This window comes from Battus philenor, unplaced genomic scaffold (assembly GCF_028537555.1).
Source record: "Battus philenor isolate CCGP_79_NKW_IND1 unplaced genomic scaffold, ilBatPhil1.0.hap1 SCAF_12, whole genome shotgun sequence".
In the NCBI taxonomy this organism is placed as follows: Eukaryota; Metazoa; Arthropoda; class Insecta; order Lepidoptera; family Papilionidae; genus Battus; species Battus philenor.
Genome location: NW_027181674.1, coordinates 4,161,083 through 4,181,114, shown reverse-complemented (window position 1 = coordinate 4,181,114; position 20,032 = coordinate 4,161,083). Strand labels below are relative to the sequence as shown.

Here is a 20,032-nt window from a genome sequence, read left to right as displayed (position 1 = left end):
ATAATTCCTTCTATCTAAGTTTTACTATTCACAGACAGATAACAGACGTCTGCAAACTAAAGCTATAAATTACTTTTAAAATCTATTTGATATACGCTAGAATTAATACAGACCTCTTTCAAACTTACTTTACGACTTTTGAGACTTTCAAAATTTGCCAATATTAATTAATGTAGGGACGCGTTTATATGGTTACTTATTAAAAACAGATGGGAGAAACAATTTTCATATTGTATTCTTGTTTATAAGGAGTATTTTTAAATAAATGAGAAACACGTAATGAAAATTAACAACACTTGCCTTCAAGGTTTGTTCTCCACAACTAAGCGACACTGCGCTCATTTTGCGTCGAGCATTATCAACACTACAATTCGTTGAATAAACAAGCGTAGTGGAAGGCGTCTATGCCGGGCTAATGATAAATGTAGATTAATATTTTATAGTTCTGTAAACACATCTTTACATTGTTATTGCTAACTGAGTAGTGCAACTAACGCATTTTCTTTTCTGATATTAAACCCTTATTTTTTATAACATAAGTCGGACAGATTTTGAGTACTATATTATAATTTTCACAATTTTATTTTACGTTGATAACAGCAGTGTAATCACAAGTCGTTATTGTATTCGTAAAAACATATTCTCTTAATACGATTTTGTTAAATTTTAATAAGTATTATTAATGAAATGTATGTTTTCCGTTGTAAATAAAGTTTAAAAAATAATAATTTAAAAATCAAACAAAAACAATGATATATTAAATAAATCCATTGCTTTGATTGATATACATATTTTAGTGAGATAAGATTACGTATCTTATAATTTATTGAAATATCATTTAGCAATTCACATACCATATTTAATTATTGTTCGCTAATGAACAGTGGCATACATTATGCAGTAATATATTATCATTAAAACTAATTACTCATTACATTACATAATGAAATTAAAGACATTTTTATTGATTATTATATCGTGTGCTATAATTGTTATAAGCGAATCAAGAAAATTTGAAAGCGATGTTTTTCCCAGAAATCCCTTTGATAAGAACTTATACGAAGATGTTTTGGATCCAGAACTTTGTGAAGATCAGATAAAGTATATAAGGAATAACAACACTATATTATGGCTTCAATGTAAGTTTCTTTTAAACACAATAACAACATAGAATATTTTTAAAATTGCTTTAGTAATTTTTGTCGGCATAATAAATGATATTTTTTTAAATAAATAACGAATATTTTTAAATATTAATTTATAATATTATACACATACAATCGTAACCACTGAGCACTTGTGTATGCTAGAAAAATAATGAGAGAGGAACCCTATTAGATAAAAACTACAATGATATCGCGTTACCCGTACTTCTTCGTTCCTTTACATTCTTCAACTTAAAACTATGAGAGTTCCTACAATAGCTGGTCTAAAAAGAGGCTAAAACAAACAAGATTATTTTATTATCACACATAATTTCCTTAATAGAGTAGTAGAAACATTGCCCAAGCTTTAATATCACTTAAAATGAGCAATGGTAGTCCTGTGGTTGAGACTGAGACTCGCGATGGAAGATCGCAGGTTTGATTATTGGGATTCAAGAACATAAAATTCACCCTTTGTGCACTTATTGTATATGATTGCCACTGCTGACAAACAAGTTTCTAGATTATGGGCAGCAGCGTCCTCTGCGTACCATAATACAGCACTGTGGTCGCGAACCCACTACCTTACTGTATATCTCTGCATAGATATCTTTAAATGAAAACTACATCTTTAAGAAGGTTTCTAAGGGACCGAAACGACGTTCTTCAATTAATAAAACCATCATGCGGTAATAGAATTTTTATAACTAATGTTTTAATAAACTTTCTAATTATAATAAAATTATCACGTATCGTGTGAGACAAAGATAGACATCACACAAGAGATTATTGTAAAACAGTACAAAGTAGCCCACAAAATAGTAAGTAATATCATTAATAGTAAAAGAATGATTATTTGTGTTTTCTTAAATAAAATACCTAAAATACTTGATTTTAAATTTGTTCATTGTAACAAATAATGGATAAAACAATATTTTAACTTTATAACTTTTTTCGTTTAATTGATAGTTTATATCTTACTGGAATTCCAGAAATTACGAGAGATGCGGTCATTTCCACCGTCTAACGATAGTACTATAAAAATTGCGACCACCTGAATGCATAATCTATTCTCTTCGGTGTGGCATTAGCTAAATATAATTAGAACGAAATAATTCAAATTACTTTTAAACTTGGAATGACGTTGGTTACTGGTGCTGGAGAGAAACTATTCATTAGGGGCTGAAGTCTTCATCTCCAAACAAGATTGGTCATGGCAATAGCTCAGCTAACTTCATGTATATGCACCCATATACGAGCGAAGTCTTCTCTTCTATCGAGTCGCCTCTTATAAAAGAGCCCCACTATTAACACTAAGTGTATTTTTGATTATATTTCGTACTTTTTACATGCTTACTTCTAAAGTAACTAACTTTGATGGACTGTTGGCAAATAAAACATACCAATGTAACTCGAGGGCTTGTAATTAGTAAAACTAATTAGCTAATTATACAGTTGTGTGATAACGCACCAGTTAACATTGTGAATTAGAACACAATTGGAACATGTTTTCAAATTAATTATAATAATATGTAAATTGTTAATTATAACCAGAGATATTTGGCTACATATTAAAGTTATAAAACTTTAATGAGTAAATAAAACATATATTAAGAAAATATATAACTGTATTAAATTAGTAGTGACGTATGTAGTCTTGTAGCTGTATTGTAGCTTGTAGAACATAATAATTCGTTTCAACCTAATGCCGTTTTTTCGTCATCATTTCAATCATAGGATCCTTCGCTGCCTTTCCACTGCTATATATTAGCCGTTTCTTCTATCAGGATAATACACGGATCCTTTACGTTATAATCCAACATTTAAAGTAGTAGCTTTAAATGTTCATCCAAATTATAATTAATATCAAATTGGAACATAAATTTTCACTTTTATACTGACTTATCACGATATCTCTGCAACCATAAGTGTTAGACGTTTTTCGTTTAGAGTTTATTGAAATTTTGCCAGTAAAAGAAATGAAAGGCCGTTTATTAAAAAATGAATACTGTCAAATAGCTCTTTTAGTTATTAAACTCGACCGGAATTTTAAGTCTTTTAGGCATTTTAAGACTTAGACGGGATTTTATGAAATTACACTTACAAAAAGCAGGGCGAATCACATGAAGTAATGGGGAGACAGTTAGTAATAATTAAACTGAAGAAGACGCTAGTCGATACCCTGACGTAACCAACACACAGTTGATTGAAGATAAAACAACGAAATGGCACAAGTAAATGTATAAATAATGATATTCTAACAGAGGGTTATATTATTATTTTAATAATAAAACTAAATTTTCATCAACTGACAGTTCGTCCACAAACACCCTACGAAAGTAAAGTTTTTACTTTATTTCGTTAATATTGTTTTAAATTATTAATACACATTAACACAAGATAAGAATTATCGTTAAATGTTACTTAAAGGTTAATTACTATAGTAAAAACTAATCTAATGTAACTTATAGTCATTGTTTCGTCGTTTCAACCCATAGACGCCCACTGCAACGCACAGGCCTACTCCAAAGATGTCTATCATGGAATATACCATAATTGCAACGCTTGGCAGACGAGTTGGCGATCGTAGCGTGCTATTATGGTACACAGAGAACGCTGCTGCCCATCCTCTGGCAACTTGTTAGTTAGCAGTAGCAATTCTAAATAAATAATGCACCAAATGTGAATTATAAAAGATTGTATCTCGGGCATAGAAGGGATTTACAATCGCAAGTCTCTGTCCTTACCACTGGGCTTCCACTTCTTATTTGTGTAAGAAATTAAAATATCATATTTCAAAAGTTTATGAAACCAAAACTTGTAAAAAATCCTATTAAACAGTCTAGAATTTTTTAGTAATAATGTATAAGTATAAAGTACGGAAACGATTGTTCCACTTTCTGTTCTATTATCGATACTATGAAAGTAAATCTCGTCCGTGTTTGACATTGACTCAGATGTCTATTCAGACAGTGTGCGTTTAGAATCGCTTTTAGCTTAAAGAATGTTTTTGTAAAGGTAATCAATTGGATTTTAGACTATATAAAATTGTGCTCTTCTGGTAATCATCTCATGATACATACATACATACATGACCTTTCGTGTACCCCACACGAAAGGTCACTGTAGGTGATCTTAAGTGGAGAATAATTTGAATAATTCGATTAAGACTATTCAACCTATTGGCTGTTGTCGAAATTCATTACAGTGTGTGCGCGAAGTGTGAAATGACATTGCACATGTAAACGTCACTTTATATACCTAAAAAATCTATAGCAATAGAGAGGGAGGTGATAATTTTACACAATAATTTCTTTACAGTTCTAGACGCCGGAATACGCATACCTCGAGGAATATTAAACGGCAATACTATGGACTTGGGTAATTACTACCAATGCTTGAATATTAACAAGGACATGAACAGAATGAATATTCAAGGAAAATTTTGCGTAATGCGAGTAAATTTTGATCAGGCAATGAAAATGAACTTGGGAAAGAATCAACAGTGGAATGATTATGATAATCAGCATTTACATTTCATTGATATGAACCAAATAAAGATCGATAAGTCGCACACCAGTTTTATGTTTAGACAAAATTCTAATATCACGAGGTAACTTAATTTGTTCTTTAGCAATTTATATTAATTTATTATAAAAAATAATTGGTTTAATATAACATGGACGACCAAATTTTTATTTATTTCCCTCTAAAAATATAGCAGACGCTTTAGAATGATGAATAGCCTTTTATTAGGTAAAGGAATAAATCATCACCTCATATCAGGTAGAATCTTTACCTAAGAAAAATGATATTTATTTGTTTTATATATAATTAATATAAAATATATATAATTGCTATACGCTAATATCTATATCTTATCTTTCATTATCAAAACACCTGACAACAATAAAACAAATTCGTTTTGATTGTTATTAAAACGTGTTGAAACAGTTATCGGTTTTAATGTTTTATCATGTTAGCTCGCAGGGTTGCCAACTACAAAAGTCAAACAATTTTTTTTATGAATTTATATTACTGTAGTTTCTACTTAAAAGTTATTTGATTTAGATATTACACCTATTTAATCTTGAATTGTGACCAAAAATATCTGTGAAGTTGATTTCTAATAACGCATGTAAATGAAACTGGCATGTAAAGGAAATGTACTAAATATGCTGTATTTGCTTGACGAAGTATATTAATAAAACCAGAAAGTGCACAACTCTTCTAATGTTAGTAATAACGATCTAGGGATGCGTTTACACGGAGCCAAAATACTAACAGTCTACATTTGGCGTTTGCATTTTCTAGATTAATGAACAAATTATTCTAATTCTTACGTTGATTACTACTTTTTAACCATCTAACTTTTTTTTAGCTGATTTCTCTTTAATCTACTGTTAACATACGAGTATGTTATGGAGGTTGATGAAAAATTAATACGACGTTTTATTGCATAAAGATAACAGCTGAAAATTTTGTAACAAATTAAGAAAACATAGAAGCTGAGCTTTAATTATTTTTTTAAAAACTAGCCATGTGGAAATGCATCTTTAGAATTGTTGACCCTCTAATGTGCGCCAGTCACGGTCACCTGTCTCTTTCACTTACAAAAACTTAAAACAAGAAAACGCAGTTGTAAACTCTACTACACAAGGTGTTTGGCTATGGTCTTTCTAAATATATTAGAATTATTTATTTTTTCTGTTATAAAACGACTTCCTTTACTTTTTTCTACAGTACATACTTTTCTATTTGACGGCGAATGGCCTCTGGTAGTACAAAGCCTGCAAGAACAGATAGTAAACAATAATTAACTTTAATATGTATTTAACCGAATTTCAAAAATGCTTCTTCTTGTTATATTATCATTAGGTTATTGTTCCTGAAACCTTTTATTATAGGATAATGTGTATTGATTGAGAAACGTATCTGCTTGACGGACTCTGACTTTAAAAAATAAATTGTGATTGCAAAGTATTTTATTTTTTTTCAATGGCCCCCGCTATTGGGAGCCTCTCGTACCTCTATTTTGTTTGGGACAGGGAATTTATTTACAAATAATTTTTTCAGGGTTTTATCTTTATTCTACACTCACTTTCATTCTTCTCAATTTCTTTTATTCTTTCCTTTTATCCTTCACAATATCTTGCATTTTTTTTTTCGTTCTTTCATTCCTTCTTGCTTTCATCGCCTTCCTTTCCTCATCTTTTTACTCTTAGGTGGCTAGGTACAATTTTATTTCTAATCTTTATTTTATTCTTACATTTTCTATCCTTATCTTTTAATATCATAGGTTTGTTTAGATTAGACTTTTTAATACATTTGAGTCTTGTCTTACAGTATTTTCTTTTTTGTAGACTTGGACCTGATACTGCATTATCAGATATAGATCTGAGACTTGGTGTTTGCATACCAGCTTCATGCACCACACGCGAAGGTGTGAATGGTTTATTGACAGACGTCAGTACTTTAGGCGTTAACTACGAAGAACAGTTATGTCGTCTACCCGACGATAAGCCTTGGGTGCCCATTGATTATGTCGCAATGTAAGTTACACAAGTTATGTTTGTATATTTTTTTATCAAGATTATCATAGCAGCCGTAGGACATTCACTGCTGAATCTTCCTCGTAGATTTCTAATAAGAGCGGTTGAAAGCGACCTTTGTCCAGTTCTTTCCGACGACTTTATTTTGGTTCTCCTAACAAATCTATCAATCTTGCCATTTTTTCCTACGACTTTATTTTGGTTCTGCTAACAAATCCATCGATCTTGCTAAAAAATTTTTCAGTGGCACTAAAATAAGTAAATCAATAGCTTTATATTTAAACGACGACAAATAAAGTTTCGTTTTTATATTCACCATAGCCATTACAGACTTCTACTGGTGGATCTACACCTCCTCAATAGATTTTCAATCGGATTGATCAGTCTTGTTTGTATTGGACATGACGCCAACTTAGATCAGCTTGGCCAGACTGGATTTACCACGAGAACTAGGACCCCTAACTTAAAAAAAAACTAACTAAAGCCAAAAAAAACTAAACTAACTAAAAAAAATAAGTCCCACACGAGATAGGGTCCCCAATAGCGGGGACCATAATAAAAAAAATAGATTTTAAATCGAACGATTGAAAGCGACCTGCCTCCTGCGTTTTGCTTCGATCTTAACAATGTCTTATGTTCACGATACACCGCGTTGGCGGTCCGCGGTTTTCATTTCACAACTTTGATGCCCTAGCGGAAATATTATTTATTATCTATGAATTCTTATTGGCAAAATAATCGCTTTGATTTGTTAAAAATTATAATTGATTGAAGACTATATCAAATGACGTAATATTTAAAATCGTCCATAGATATAAGTAAAGATAAAACTAGGCAAATACACTGCGATTACGAAATAATTTTTATCTTTATTTATAATATATTTATAAATTGATATGAACAGATAACTGTATTATGTTCATATAACTATGAAATATTTATAAAAACCATTAAAATTTATTTTTTCGTCTTTGTTTCAGCGCGATATTTTCAACAATTGCCATTTTAACTTTTCTAAGTACATGCTTCGAATTTTATTACCTACGAATACTTAAAAAGGGTACGTAAATTTAGATACTTTGTAATATAGTATTTGCTTATAAATGAAAGAGCTATAAAGGAGTGGATTTATAGCTCATTTCGTCTCGATTATTGTATGGTAACCATTGATTTCAGAAATAATATATTATGTAATGACAACATAGTAATAAAATATGGTTTCAAAATTCGAGTTACTATATACTATTCACTTTTTTTTACTATCTGTCTCTGCACTTTGCTACCAGGAGCCATTCGCTTGTCACAATATAATAATAGACATAAATTAAGGTAACATTTTTCACAGTGCTTAATGGAATCAGGCGTTATTTTGTGGAAGTTCTTCCTAAGTAAGAAAAGGACCAATATTTAGCCACTTCCGCACATGAAGTCGTAGTCGTGCAACAAAGTACACCGTACTACCGTGGCTAAATATTGGTTCTTTTCTTACTTATATTTCACAGTAATAATGTAATATATACAGGTTGATTGAAAATCGGTGTAAAAGCTTTTTGTTGTCAAATGACCATTACAGTTACTCATTTAAACCATTTGCATCTATAATTTACCACTAATTAAACAGTAATTAAAATCAATTTATTCGTTCTATTGATTCGATTTCCGAGATAAATACTTAATTAAGTCACACTTTGTACTTCAATTATGTATGATTGCCACTGCCCACAAACAAAAGGATGGGCAGCAGCGATCTCTACGTGCCGTAATACCACACATCGCCAACCCGGCTTCCAAGCCTGACGATTATGGTATATCCCTCCATAGATATCTTAAGGGAAGGCTTTTGCCTTACAATGGACATCTATAAACTGAAACGACGACGACGAAATTATTGAATCGATTCTCTGTCTCACTCACTCTTACCCATCTCGAGATTCTTTCTATACAAAAGTGTTTTACATAACAAGGCAACACATGAACTGCATCCTAATATCTCATCTATAAATTTAATTTAAAAATAATATTTCCTTTTGTTCCGCTAGACAAAAGAAACACCAACTCCTTGTATTTCTGTTTCTCCGCGTATGCGAATACCAAGCGAGTTTTAAACTTTACATCTGGACCAGAAACTTTGGAGTGCATTGACGGTGTGAGAGCATTGGCAATGATATGGGTTATATTGGGACACAGTTTTACCGCAATACCATTCTACCAAAACCCCATGGACGCTTTTCTGGTTAGTTTAATTTTAAATACCATCATTTTTAATCTATTATTTTACCTAATGAGGCATTATAATTAATTTCTTCTAAAAACAGTCCGACAAAAGCGTTGAACGTTCCAAGTAGTCCAGAAGGTGCTGGACTGACAACTGGTCAAGAAATAACGAAAAAAAAACTCCTTATTTTTTCTTAAAAAAACATGAAACTATATAATGTTTAATGAATTGATTAACTTGAAATTGTAATATTTTTTTTTGATAGTTTTCAACTTCACCGAGATCAATATGGATGATCGCGGCACATTTAACAGTGGACACGTTCTTTATGCTGAGTGGACTTTTAGTTGTGTATACCGTTGCGGGAAAATTAACTGGAGGTATGTCGATTTCATTATTCGTTAGCATTTCCTAACGTCATTTGATCGCAGATAATGGGTTTGCTTCTCAATAGCACTGATTAACATGACATTACTGCTTACCCAAAACTCACCCAAAACGTTAAAATGTAACTAGATTATAATCTAAACCAAAGTTCCCCAAACTTTTTTGTGTCGTAGACCCCTTGCCATGTTTCTCCGTGTTGGGTAGACCCCCTACTTACCTGATATTGATTTTTTGTAAATATCTAACTGTAGTGAAGTTTAGTGTTAAAAACTTAAATTAAAAACACATCTTAATTTATACATTTATTAATTGAATTTAAATTAAAACTACTCAAAATAAAATTTTGTATCTGTTGTGTAAAATATACGTAACAAAATGTATTGCGACCACAAAGCGAATACCAACATCCTACAACTTACACAATTTTATGAACATATATAATAATTTTTTTTACTTCATAGGTACTTTTATAAATAATGTAAGTGTTTTAATATTATAAGACAGTATCATTTAAATAAATAGGTACTATCAGTGTATGTATTGAGATCCACTATCGTGGACCCGCATTTTCATTTCATGGACCCCCAAATTTTTTTTCGCTAACGTAGACCCCTTACAGGTTGTCATAGACCCCTAGGGGTCAATATAGACCACTATGGGAATCTCTGATCTGAACGATCTCTACATCATCATCATTATCATCATCTTGATATCAGCCGATAAATGCGAGGCCTTCCCTAGCCACGATAACTAGTCATGCACTGCCTACATCCAGCGACTTCCGGGACCTAAACTATGTCTTCGACCCACCTAGTGCGGAGCTTATTCACGACCCGATAAGATCTCTTATCTTTCCTATAAAAACGAAAGGTCTAATCTCTACGCTCTACCTATAAAATGTGTTCCACCCAAAAAAATTATTTCCGTTAAGAATAACAAGGCTCCCTCGGTATCATCGCTTTCGACGACGTTAACAATTAAATAAAACCTCGTGTTGTAAAATTTATTGTTTAGTTAATAATTTTTTTTATGAGCCCGCTATTGGGGACCTCTCTTTCCACTCCCTTTTTAATTGGGAACAGGGTTTTGTAATTCTTAATAATTTTTTCACTTGAATTTTTATTTTCGTTCTCATCTTCCATAGTACACATTATCTTTTTTTCCTCCTTCTATCATTCTACAATTCGATCTTCCTTTCTCAATCATTCCATTCCTTTCGTACATCCACAAACTCTTCAGTTATCCATTTCTATTACAGTATCACTGTTTTAATTGGTTTAATTATTTTCTGGTGTACATCAATTTTATCACGGATTTATTTTACAATTTTTTTAATATCAATTTATCTTTTTTAATAACTTTACAATGTTTTATCCACCTATGTTTTGTTCCTGTCTATTGCGTATTGTGCAACTTTCGTAAAGAATTGGAGGACGCACTCTCTTTCATCCTTTTCCATTATAATGGAGGCAAGTGTTGCCTCCTCTATCTTTTTGCCTAGCCGGCATTCGGTCTCATATCGGAGCCCTCCAAATGCGGGACATTCTGCTACCAGGTGGATCGCGGTCTGGTCCACGCCCGGTTCATAGAAGCACGAGGGGTCCTCCCTGAGCTTAAACTGAATTTAATCAATATTAATGATCATTATAGTACTTTGCAGCAGTGGGTTAAGGCAATGTAGCATATTGTTTATGCAGTAAGCTCATTTTTCACGCTTGCCAAGTTAAATATAACCATAAAAAATGTTCGCAGTGTTCAATTTATCAAAACAACGAGTAATAATTATAAATCGAGATATAGTTTATCTATCCAAACTTAAGTTACAAAGTGAGAGAAAAAAAATTCTTGAACCGTAAATAATTCTTTAAAATTTAAATCATTTCGTGAATCACAAAATAAAATTAAAAGGCAACTACAATATTATGATATCCCATCGATACATGGTAATTAACATGTCTTTTTTTTATTTTTCCGTTTTTAACTAAATTTTGTTAAATATTTAATATGGAAGTTTAACATTAATTGGATACAATTGTTAATAAAACTACAAGGTGACGTCAGAAACAGTGAAGATTTTTTTTTCAATAATTTAATTGATTAGAAATGTTCGATGATCATTTATGCCTACAATTATACAATAAAATTACTAAACTATGGGGGAAGACTTGCTCTATCAGCTGAAACGGTGATGATGTAAACCAAAAAAATACATTAAAATAGTATAAGTTGTACAGGACATTGTAACTCATTATAACACGGTGTTAAAAAACAAATACGATGGAGAAATAAGGTTGAAAAATGATAGCACAACCTGCTATTCGCTGCTCAATATCTAAATGATCAGATTCTAAAAAATAATTAAGACAAGAAAATAAATATTTAACTTACAGAACAGCTGCTCCGAAGTCTACATATATTTTATCTGAATCGACTCCTGCGCATGTTTCCCATACTTGCCGCAGCGTTACTGTTCGAAGTGTCGTTGTTCAACCATATTTCTGACGGTCCACTTTGGGAAGGTGCGGCTGGGTTCACAGCCAGATGCAGGAAATACTGGTGGTCAACTTTAATGCATATACAGAACTTCGTTAACCCTGGAGATCTCGTAAGTATCTTTGACATAGCCAGCAGTGCAGTGCATAACTAGGTGCACATATTTAAATTTTAACTCTTTATTTAACCAGCTAAGCGCAATCATTACTTTTTATTCCAACACTGAGTGGTAAATTTGCAAATAGATTGAAGAAAACAATTAAAAACTTTATGCAGTTTTTTACCTCAATTTCCATTTTGTTTTTTTATTGTCCTCACGCTTTACTAATAAATTAATAAAGCAAATATCTATTGAAAAAGGCTTGCTTAAGCGACCATCAAATGTAATAATATTATCAACTCTTATTCATAAAACTATTCCGTAATTTTGTAGTATATATTTAATTAAACATTTAAATGTACATACCAATTCACTCAGGGTTTAGTGAAATGATAGAGACGTTAAAAAGTTGCAACGCCATCTAGGGACAAGTGACAACAATAGGCATAGCAAAAAAACTACTCCAAGATAAAATACATACAAACCTCGGCGATCTGTAAAATGGTCTTCAAATTTAACTATTGCAAACGTAAAGATACAGTTTTTTAAATGGTTTGTTAATTAGTTAATCTATTTGGGTTATAGTTGTTAAAATTTATTGACCAAAATATAGTGAAAAAAAAATAACTCTGCACGTATATTTTTTGAAGTCAAAGATATTCGTAATTTTATTTCTTGTGAAAGACTAAATCTACATATGACAAGTACTATACGAAGGTCTATTACATTTGTAATTAATTACGTAGGGTACGAGATCTTAATAGATATTGAGAAATGGTACCTCGATAATGGTACTGACATGTTATAAACCGAAATCCAATAGTAGATCCATGTTTGATAAAGATTTTTTCTTTTTTACATTTTATGGGAGAAAAGTTTTAAAATAAAACAAAAATAATCATTTTTCTATATCCACATAAAATCGTTTACAATGTCCTTTCAGATAAATAAGAGTCTAATTTGACAGAAACTATAATGGTTTCCGTCAATAATAGGGTTCCAAATATGCTGTGATCTAATAAGAGCTGTAAGCACAAACACAATTTATTTTCCAGATTGTTTCTGATATTATCTTTCTTTTTCAGTGTATGGGCGTAACATGGTATCTGTCTATTGACGTTCAATTACATATATTATCACCAATATTACTCTTTTGGGTTCTAAGTAAAAGCAAACGTGCGGCTTGGGCGGCACTTGCAATTGGTACGCTGGTCGCACTTACAGCATCCACTCTATATATTTTTTACCACAAATTTCCATCAGGTGTATCCTCGCCTAAGTAAGTAATTATACCAATTTATTTCCATTTACAGTAGAGTATTTAGAACAGTAGTAGTCCAGTGGTAGAAGTCTGCGACTTGCGATCGTTCATCATGGATTCGATTCCCGGGATACAATCTTAAATAATTTACACTTTGTGTTGTTTTTATTTACAAATTAATAATGTAGGATTGCCACTGCTCACAAATAAGATTCCTGAGGATAGACAGTAGCATGCTCTGCGTACTATAAAACCATACTGTAATTGCTAACCCAATTATGGTATATTCCCCCGCATATATTTTTCGGGGAGGTCTAAGCCTTACTAACTCTAGCATTGGAATGAAACGAGGACTACGACGACGTTGACAACGACACTTTGACGACGACAATATGTATTTACTACTAACATTACTGTTTATTTCTTTATATTACATATCTATATTACATATATTATCAATACGAATTTGTTTAAATAATAAGAATTTTTACTCATTAGTACAAACTAAAAAATTTCTATATTATATGAGAGTAATATTTGAATCTTAATTTATTAATTAAATAATGGTAGTATTGACATAAACGCAGTCCCTATAAAACAATGTTATAAATACGTTCATGTCATCACAAATTCTTACAATAGAGCACATTTTCTAAATTTGATTTACTCTTTACTTTGATGTCTGTATTATTTAATTTAATTCAAAATTATTTAGGAATCATGTAGTCATTTATAATTGCTCAGAGGAATGCATATAAGATGAACTTAAAACTTGTCTTATTCCAGTCGACCAGACGATATGGACTTATACTTCAGGAACTACTATATAAATATATTGACTCGAGCTCCTCCGTTCTTTGTCGGCATGATATTTGGATATCTATTGCATCTGTGGAAAGGAAAGAAACTAAATTGTCCAAAGGTAAGTCGTAAGGTCGCAACAATTTTATTTAATGAAAATTGATATCTGTACTGATGCAAGAAATAAATACATTTAACATAAATTTAAAAGTGACCCCTTATTTATTGTTTAAATGTGTAATAAATATTTTTTTGGATTGAAAAATATATAGAAAAAGAGTATAGTATTTTCTTAGACAGCATTGTATACCTAGATAGCAGAATCTATTTAGGTATATTTATTCAAATGGAAGTATCCGTCCAGACGGTAGGATTTACCTAGACGCCAGGATCTACCTAAACGGCACTATCAACCTAGACGGCATTATTTATTCAGGTGGAAGTATCACCCAGATGCTGGGATATATACCTAGTTGGCATCATCTACCTAGATGGCACAATCTATATCATGGGCACTGTCTACCTAGATGACCATTTGTGTGAATTAAAATTAAACAATATATTTGCTTTACATTAAAAACGGATTATAGTACCACTGTATATTTTAGTATTTTTAATTAGATTACTGGATATTAAGGATCGAAACCATTTCGAAGGAACCATTGGTTATTATTTTTGGTCTTAAATGTCTACATTGTCAGGAGTCAGATAGTGTTTGCGTGTATGTGTGTTTATCTATTGTTGATCGATACACAAGCACACATATATACGGAATGTAAAAGTGTGTTTATTTATTAACAAAATTTTGTCGAGGTGGTTGCTGTGATACAATGGTGTTTCTCCATGGTTTTGCTCAGCGTGCCCATCTACTGTATGCACGTCAATATTCAGTTGGATTGGAACAATCAGTCTGCCGATAACTTCATTAATGCTTTTTCAAGATCATTGTGGGCTACAGGCTTAGGCTGGGTTATCTTCGCCTGTGTAAAAGGCTACGGAGGTAAATATTTAAATCTACTATAAACTTAAATTTTGTATTGCTAGTTTGTATGCTAGTTTTATCTATTTTTATAATAAATTATTATCCTTGATATAACTGCACAAAATCAGCTATATTCAATATTTTTGAACCCAGTTTAAGTTTTAAGGCAGTTCCATAGAATCGTTTAAAATGTAATAATTTATTATGTTAAGTGGCAAACCATGAACGGTTAAGATGTCTGCTACCAGGCACAGTCAGGATCGCGAGAGCCGGAACAGGATATTGAAAGTTGTAGGATACCATAATAGAAAAGCAGGCATTCTTCTTATGAGTTATATAGGCATAATTAAGTGAATAATAAATAGATAAACAGAAATATAAAAAATGTTATACTTTTTCAACAATTTCTTTTTATTAAACGAAATGTAATTTTATATAAATCAAATACTTGAATGTATTTATTGTGAACAAAGTTACGCTAAAAAACAACATAGTTAAATAATCATTCACATAACGTTACCTATTCGTTTTTGAGCACAAGTACAATTTAACTCATATAAACGAACAAGGCGAATTTATGATTTTTATTATTGAAAACTTACAAGTATTTACATGAACTTTATATAATTAACTATATATAAAAAATATCATTAAAGACCCTGAAGCAATAATTTTCAGAAAATAGATTTAGTACTTTTGTACGAAAACAGAAATTTTGTTTTAAAATAAAATAATAACCACCAGTATTCCAATTTTAAACTCCAATAAGAATGTTTTGTGTCTATAATTCAATAACTAATATGTATTTTGGTTACAGGTCCAATTAACTGGTTCTTATCTTTACAAATATGGAAATTGCCTGGTCGTCTATCATACGCTATGTATATCATACACTATCCAGTCATGATCGGATATTATTATTCGGTTTTGGGACCCATTTACTTTTCTGTAGCTAACACGGTACGCACTTTAATTTTTTTATAAACTTCATCATCATCATTCAACATCATTTCGTCACCAATAGGAAGTCTACAGCTGGACATAGACTTCATCTTTAGATTTACACTAGGACCGGTTGGAATTGACCTGCGTCTGGGTTCGTGGTTTCCACTCCATAATCTTAAGAACTCAGTGACTATTCTCCTGTGGCCTCCTCGCTACAGCTTCAACTTGCTAATCCTCTATGCTACGTATGGCACTTTCATTCATCTTAGGGAAGAAATTCCGAACATAGCCATACGGCTCCTTGAGCGTCTGTTTATTAATATTCATTTAACTTTAAATAGTAATTTTAAAGGACATTCAAAGTTCTTCTCTTAAGCACCTTAGTTCGTTATGCAGAATTTTCATAAAACATGAAAGCTTCGAGCGAGAAAAAAATTCTCACGTTTACGAAATATGAAAAGTAGTTTTAACTTCCTTAGTTTCATTTGCTTTCGTGTAGTATTTATTCCCTCGACGATAATTCCGTTTGCAGTCACTTCGCTTGCTAACGGAATGACTAAAGTACAAAATACCTAAATTTAAACTTACTCGCTACTATCGTATAAGTTTAAATTGAGTTTGTATAAACAAAGTTTTTTGTTTTTACATTTGAAAAGAGATTTTGTATTAAGATCAACATTGTTTGAAGATGTGCATAAGATAATAGTTGACAAAAGTTATAGTTCTTGCAAATACAAAAAGTTATGAACTATGTAAAGAGAGGGTGGTACTGTTGAAATTATTGACCACGCGGATATTTCAGTCATTATGCTGCAATGGTCTAACGAGCATCGCACGTTCGCGGTCGAGGCATCTTTTAAGAGTAATAACTCTCATTCACTCGTCGATAATTTTGTTCACTCTTCGGTATTCGATGGGTTAGCGATGGGCCAAGTGTAAAAAACGAATACGAAATGGCGTGAAACTGCTTCGGCTATGAACACACCTCGGCCTGGGCACATTCGATGTTCAAAGACTCCAGAAAACGTTGATCTGGTTGAAAGCATTTTACGAGAAAATCTACGACTTCCTATACTAGTTTTAACAAAGGATCTAAAGTTCTATTCTTTAAAAATTCAAATTGTTTGAGAACGGAAATAAAGCGACTTTGTTTCAAGAAGAGCACAATTATCGCACTGTAAATCCCACTGTCACTTAAACAGCCACGTCAATAAGCACAACTGAAGTTCCTGGTCTTAAAAAATCCATAACCCTTAACTGAAATATCAAAAACCATTACATTATCACAGGGTAACTGTTTATGGTGTGCCTTATTCAGGAATGTAACAATTAGACCGCGGTTTTTTTTTGCAAATGATATATGCGATAATGATAGACGGCGAATGTCAGTAGTGAAAATTATCGACGCATAATAACGGAATACTTTTTGCCGAACCTACGAACTCATACATCGCTCTAATCACATACGTGGTCGCAACAAGATGATGCGACTGCAGATACAACCAGAGCTTTGATGAATTTGTGTCGGGAACTCCCTCAACTTCTGAAAAGATAAATCTGCCATCAAACATTCTGTATAAATATTAAATTCGCGAATATTATTTTTTATTAAAATAAAATTTTTATGTTGAAACAAAAAATTCTTAGTTTCAGACTTTGTATGTGGACAGTTGAACGGTATTCGCATTGTTTACGTATATTAATTTTTATTTATTTTCTTTATATTCTTTTAAGCAGAATTATTTTATAATAAATTAGGTTTAGATTTATAAAATATTCGAAATATCATAATTTAAAAGTTAAAAAATTTTATATTCAACTCGTATATATTCAATTTTTGTATTAATTTGTGTCTAACGATTTTCTTTACAGATGTTCAACTTTTTCGCCTTCGTCCTCCTTACGTTTACCGCGTCTTTCATTATTGTTGTAACCATAGATGCACCTTTCTCAACGCTCGTTAAGATGCTTTTACAAAAAGGTAATTTCTGTTAACTAATATACCTGTTGTTCTAAACAACTTATTCTTCGTCGGGTTCGACAAGGATGGACTAGACGTCCGTCTTACAACACCTTATCGGAACTGATGACTAGCTCTTTCTATAATCCCGTTCACTGCTTTCCTCAAGGCAATAGTAATCAAGTCCAGTTATTGAATTGACTGGAATCCACCAGCTGGTACGTGAACAACCACGTGCACTGTCTAATGTTCCAGCAACCTGTAGTTGGTCAAATTTCTGATCTAAATTCTGGTGTGTACAATTTGGTCAAAATAACTTAAGACTCGCTAATAAAAATAATGTTTATTATGTTTCAACTGCTACGATTTATATCGAAACAATGATCATCAAATACTTTATCTAAGATTATGCGTGCGATCATTTATAATTATTCTGATTAAAGTAAAGCGTAGATTTATCATTTCGCAGAAATCTACTTTGAATATTCCATTAATAAAAATCTCTGGTTCAGATTTCAATTCGCTAAGCAACCGTAATAATTGTATCGTTAAACCGTAAAACACCATTTTAAAATTAGATTCATACTTTTTAATATTTAAAACATTTAAAAATTATTATATTCAACTGTTAACATATTTCAATTATGTTTTTGGTAACAAAGTTTTTAATATAGAAATAACATAATAACGTCAACTGTATTTAAGTAGTTACAGTACCCGACAATAAATAATGCACATCGACCTTTGGAAAGAGACAATCGGCTAATTACGGCTTTGTAGAGTGTGGTAGTGTAGGACAAAGTTCCCTACGAAGCCGAAATTAGCCGATTGTCTTTTTCTAAAGGTCGACGTGCAATATTTATCGCCTGGTAAAGGTTAATGGGATTTTTTGCAGGTATTAAATTTCATAGATGTCCTATCTATGAAATCTTTTTTACGTTCACACTTTCCAAAAATATGACAAATAAATGAAAATTGTTTAATGTTTACAGGTTCCAGGCAGCCTTCCAAAGCAACCGTCAATATTTCTAAAATAGATAACTTTACGCCAGTTGCTGAAGTCAAAACGAATGGAACCAATCCGGCATTCGCTGCTGACGAAGATAAGTCATTGTCTACTAGATGAGATTTAATGATATAAATTACACCACTGTAGCCAGGAGTAAATTTATTCCGACGTATTTATTTAAAGTGAGCAAAAGAAAATACTTAGTTGTATATAAATAGATCTCTTTTTGCAAATAGCATATAACGATATCAAAAACGAACAAAATAGCTTTATCATTATTTAAAATCAAGTGACAAGCAGATTTCACACACAATTTATAGTGTGATACGATTATTTATATTACAACCAATTTTGTTGCAATCGTTTAAGCTGCGATAATGATAATCCGATAAGGGCTATTATTATCTACGTCCTAATTTACATTCATTAATCATTTTTGACCTCTCTGTTAAGTGATTGTCATTTTAAACAAGATTATGTATATAAAAATAAGCATAAAATGTGCAATGATTTAGATTGCGACAGCGATAAAAATGTTTGCTCAAACGTAGTGAAACACAGTGTTGCTATACGCAAATTGCCAAAGAGAGTTATTGAAAGGTAAACGAATATTTTTATCTAACCGATGGTAGAGATAGAAGTCCACATAAACAGAAAAAAACACAAAATCAAATACACTCAACCGAAACGGAATTACTCAGCATGGTTTTACCGTACAAAGGCCAAATACGGTACTAGAGGCTGCAACGAGGAAGAGGAGACGTACTTGCAATGTACGAGTTCCAATTCACTAACTCGTCTTTCTTTACTTCCATAATACCATATTTACATTTTAACTTCAGTTATTCACTATGTTTGTCGTTTGATGTATTCAAGTAGGAGACTTTACCAATAATTCTTAGTATAAGTTGCTGTAGAAAAAATAAATAAAATGAAAGTAAAAGAAAATATTTTATTACTTTAACCTTATACGCCATTTTCCGCTAATATCGATCTAGTGAAGGCCTCGTGAGCACTGAACTTTGTCAAGGATTTATTGTTTTTGGAAGTGAGAATTGCTTCCTGCCATCTTCATGTTGTCATTGGATCATCACCCTTGTGGCAACCCTCGTAGTTTTTCTGATTTCATGGTCTCCATTCTAGCAGTAGGTTGAACTAGGAATCTTGTATTCTAAGGATTAG

At 31.8% G+C, this 20,032-nt stretch overlaps 1 protein-coding gene across 1 annotated transcript; it reads left to right on the top strand.

Moving 5' to 3' along the window:
• Positions 1-883: 883 nt before the first annotated feature.
• LOC137932765 (O-acyltransferase like protein-like) lies at positions 884-19,763 on the top strand. The gene is made up of 13 exons (XM_068776436.1): positions 884-1,139; positions 4,467-4,758; positions 6,509-6,697; positions 7,678-7,757; positions 8,737-8,930; positions 9,178-9,292; positions 11,690-11,904; positions 12,978-13,171; positions 13,940-14,075; positions 14,768-14,954; positions 15,754-15,896; positions 17,754-17,862; positions 18,834-19,763. Exons 1-13 carry the CDS (start codon positions 944-946, stop codon positions 18,965-18,967), a joined length of 2,184 nt encoding a protein of 727 aa, XP_068632537.1. The 5' UTR covers positions 884-943; the 3' UTR covers positions 18,968-19,763.
• Positions 19,764-20,032: the final 269 nt, after the last annotated feature.

What these genes read in the sequence shown, in the direction of transcription:
- LOC137932765 (XM_068776436.1), top strand. Translation starts at nt 944, where the DNA reads ATGAAATTAAAGACATTTTTATTGATTATTATATCGTGTGCTATAATT. An exon ending in ACCCCATGGACGCTTTTCTG is followed by an intron (nt 8,931 to 9,177) that starts GTTAGTTTAATT and finishes TTTTTTTGATAG; the next exon opens with TTTTCAACTTCACCGAGATC. An exon ending in TAAGATGCTTTTACAAAAAG is followed by an intron (nt 17,863 to 18,833) that starts GTAATTTCTGTT and finishes TAATGTTTACAG; the next exon opens with GTTCCAGGCAGCCTTCCAAA.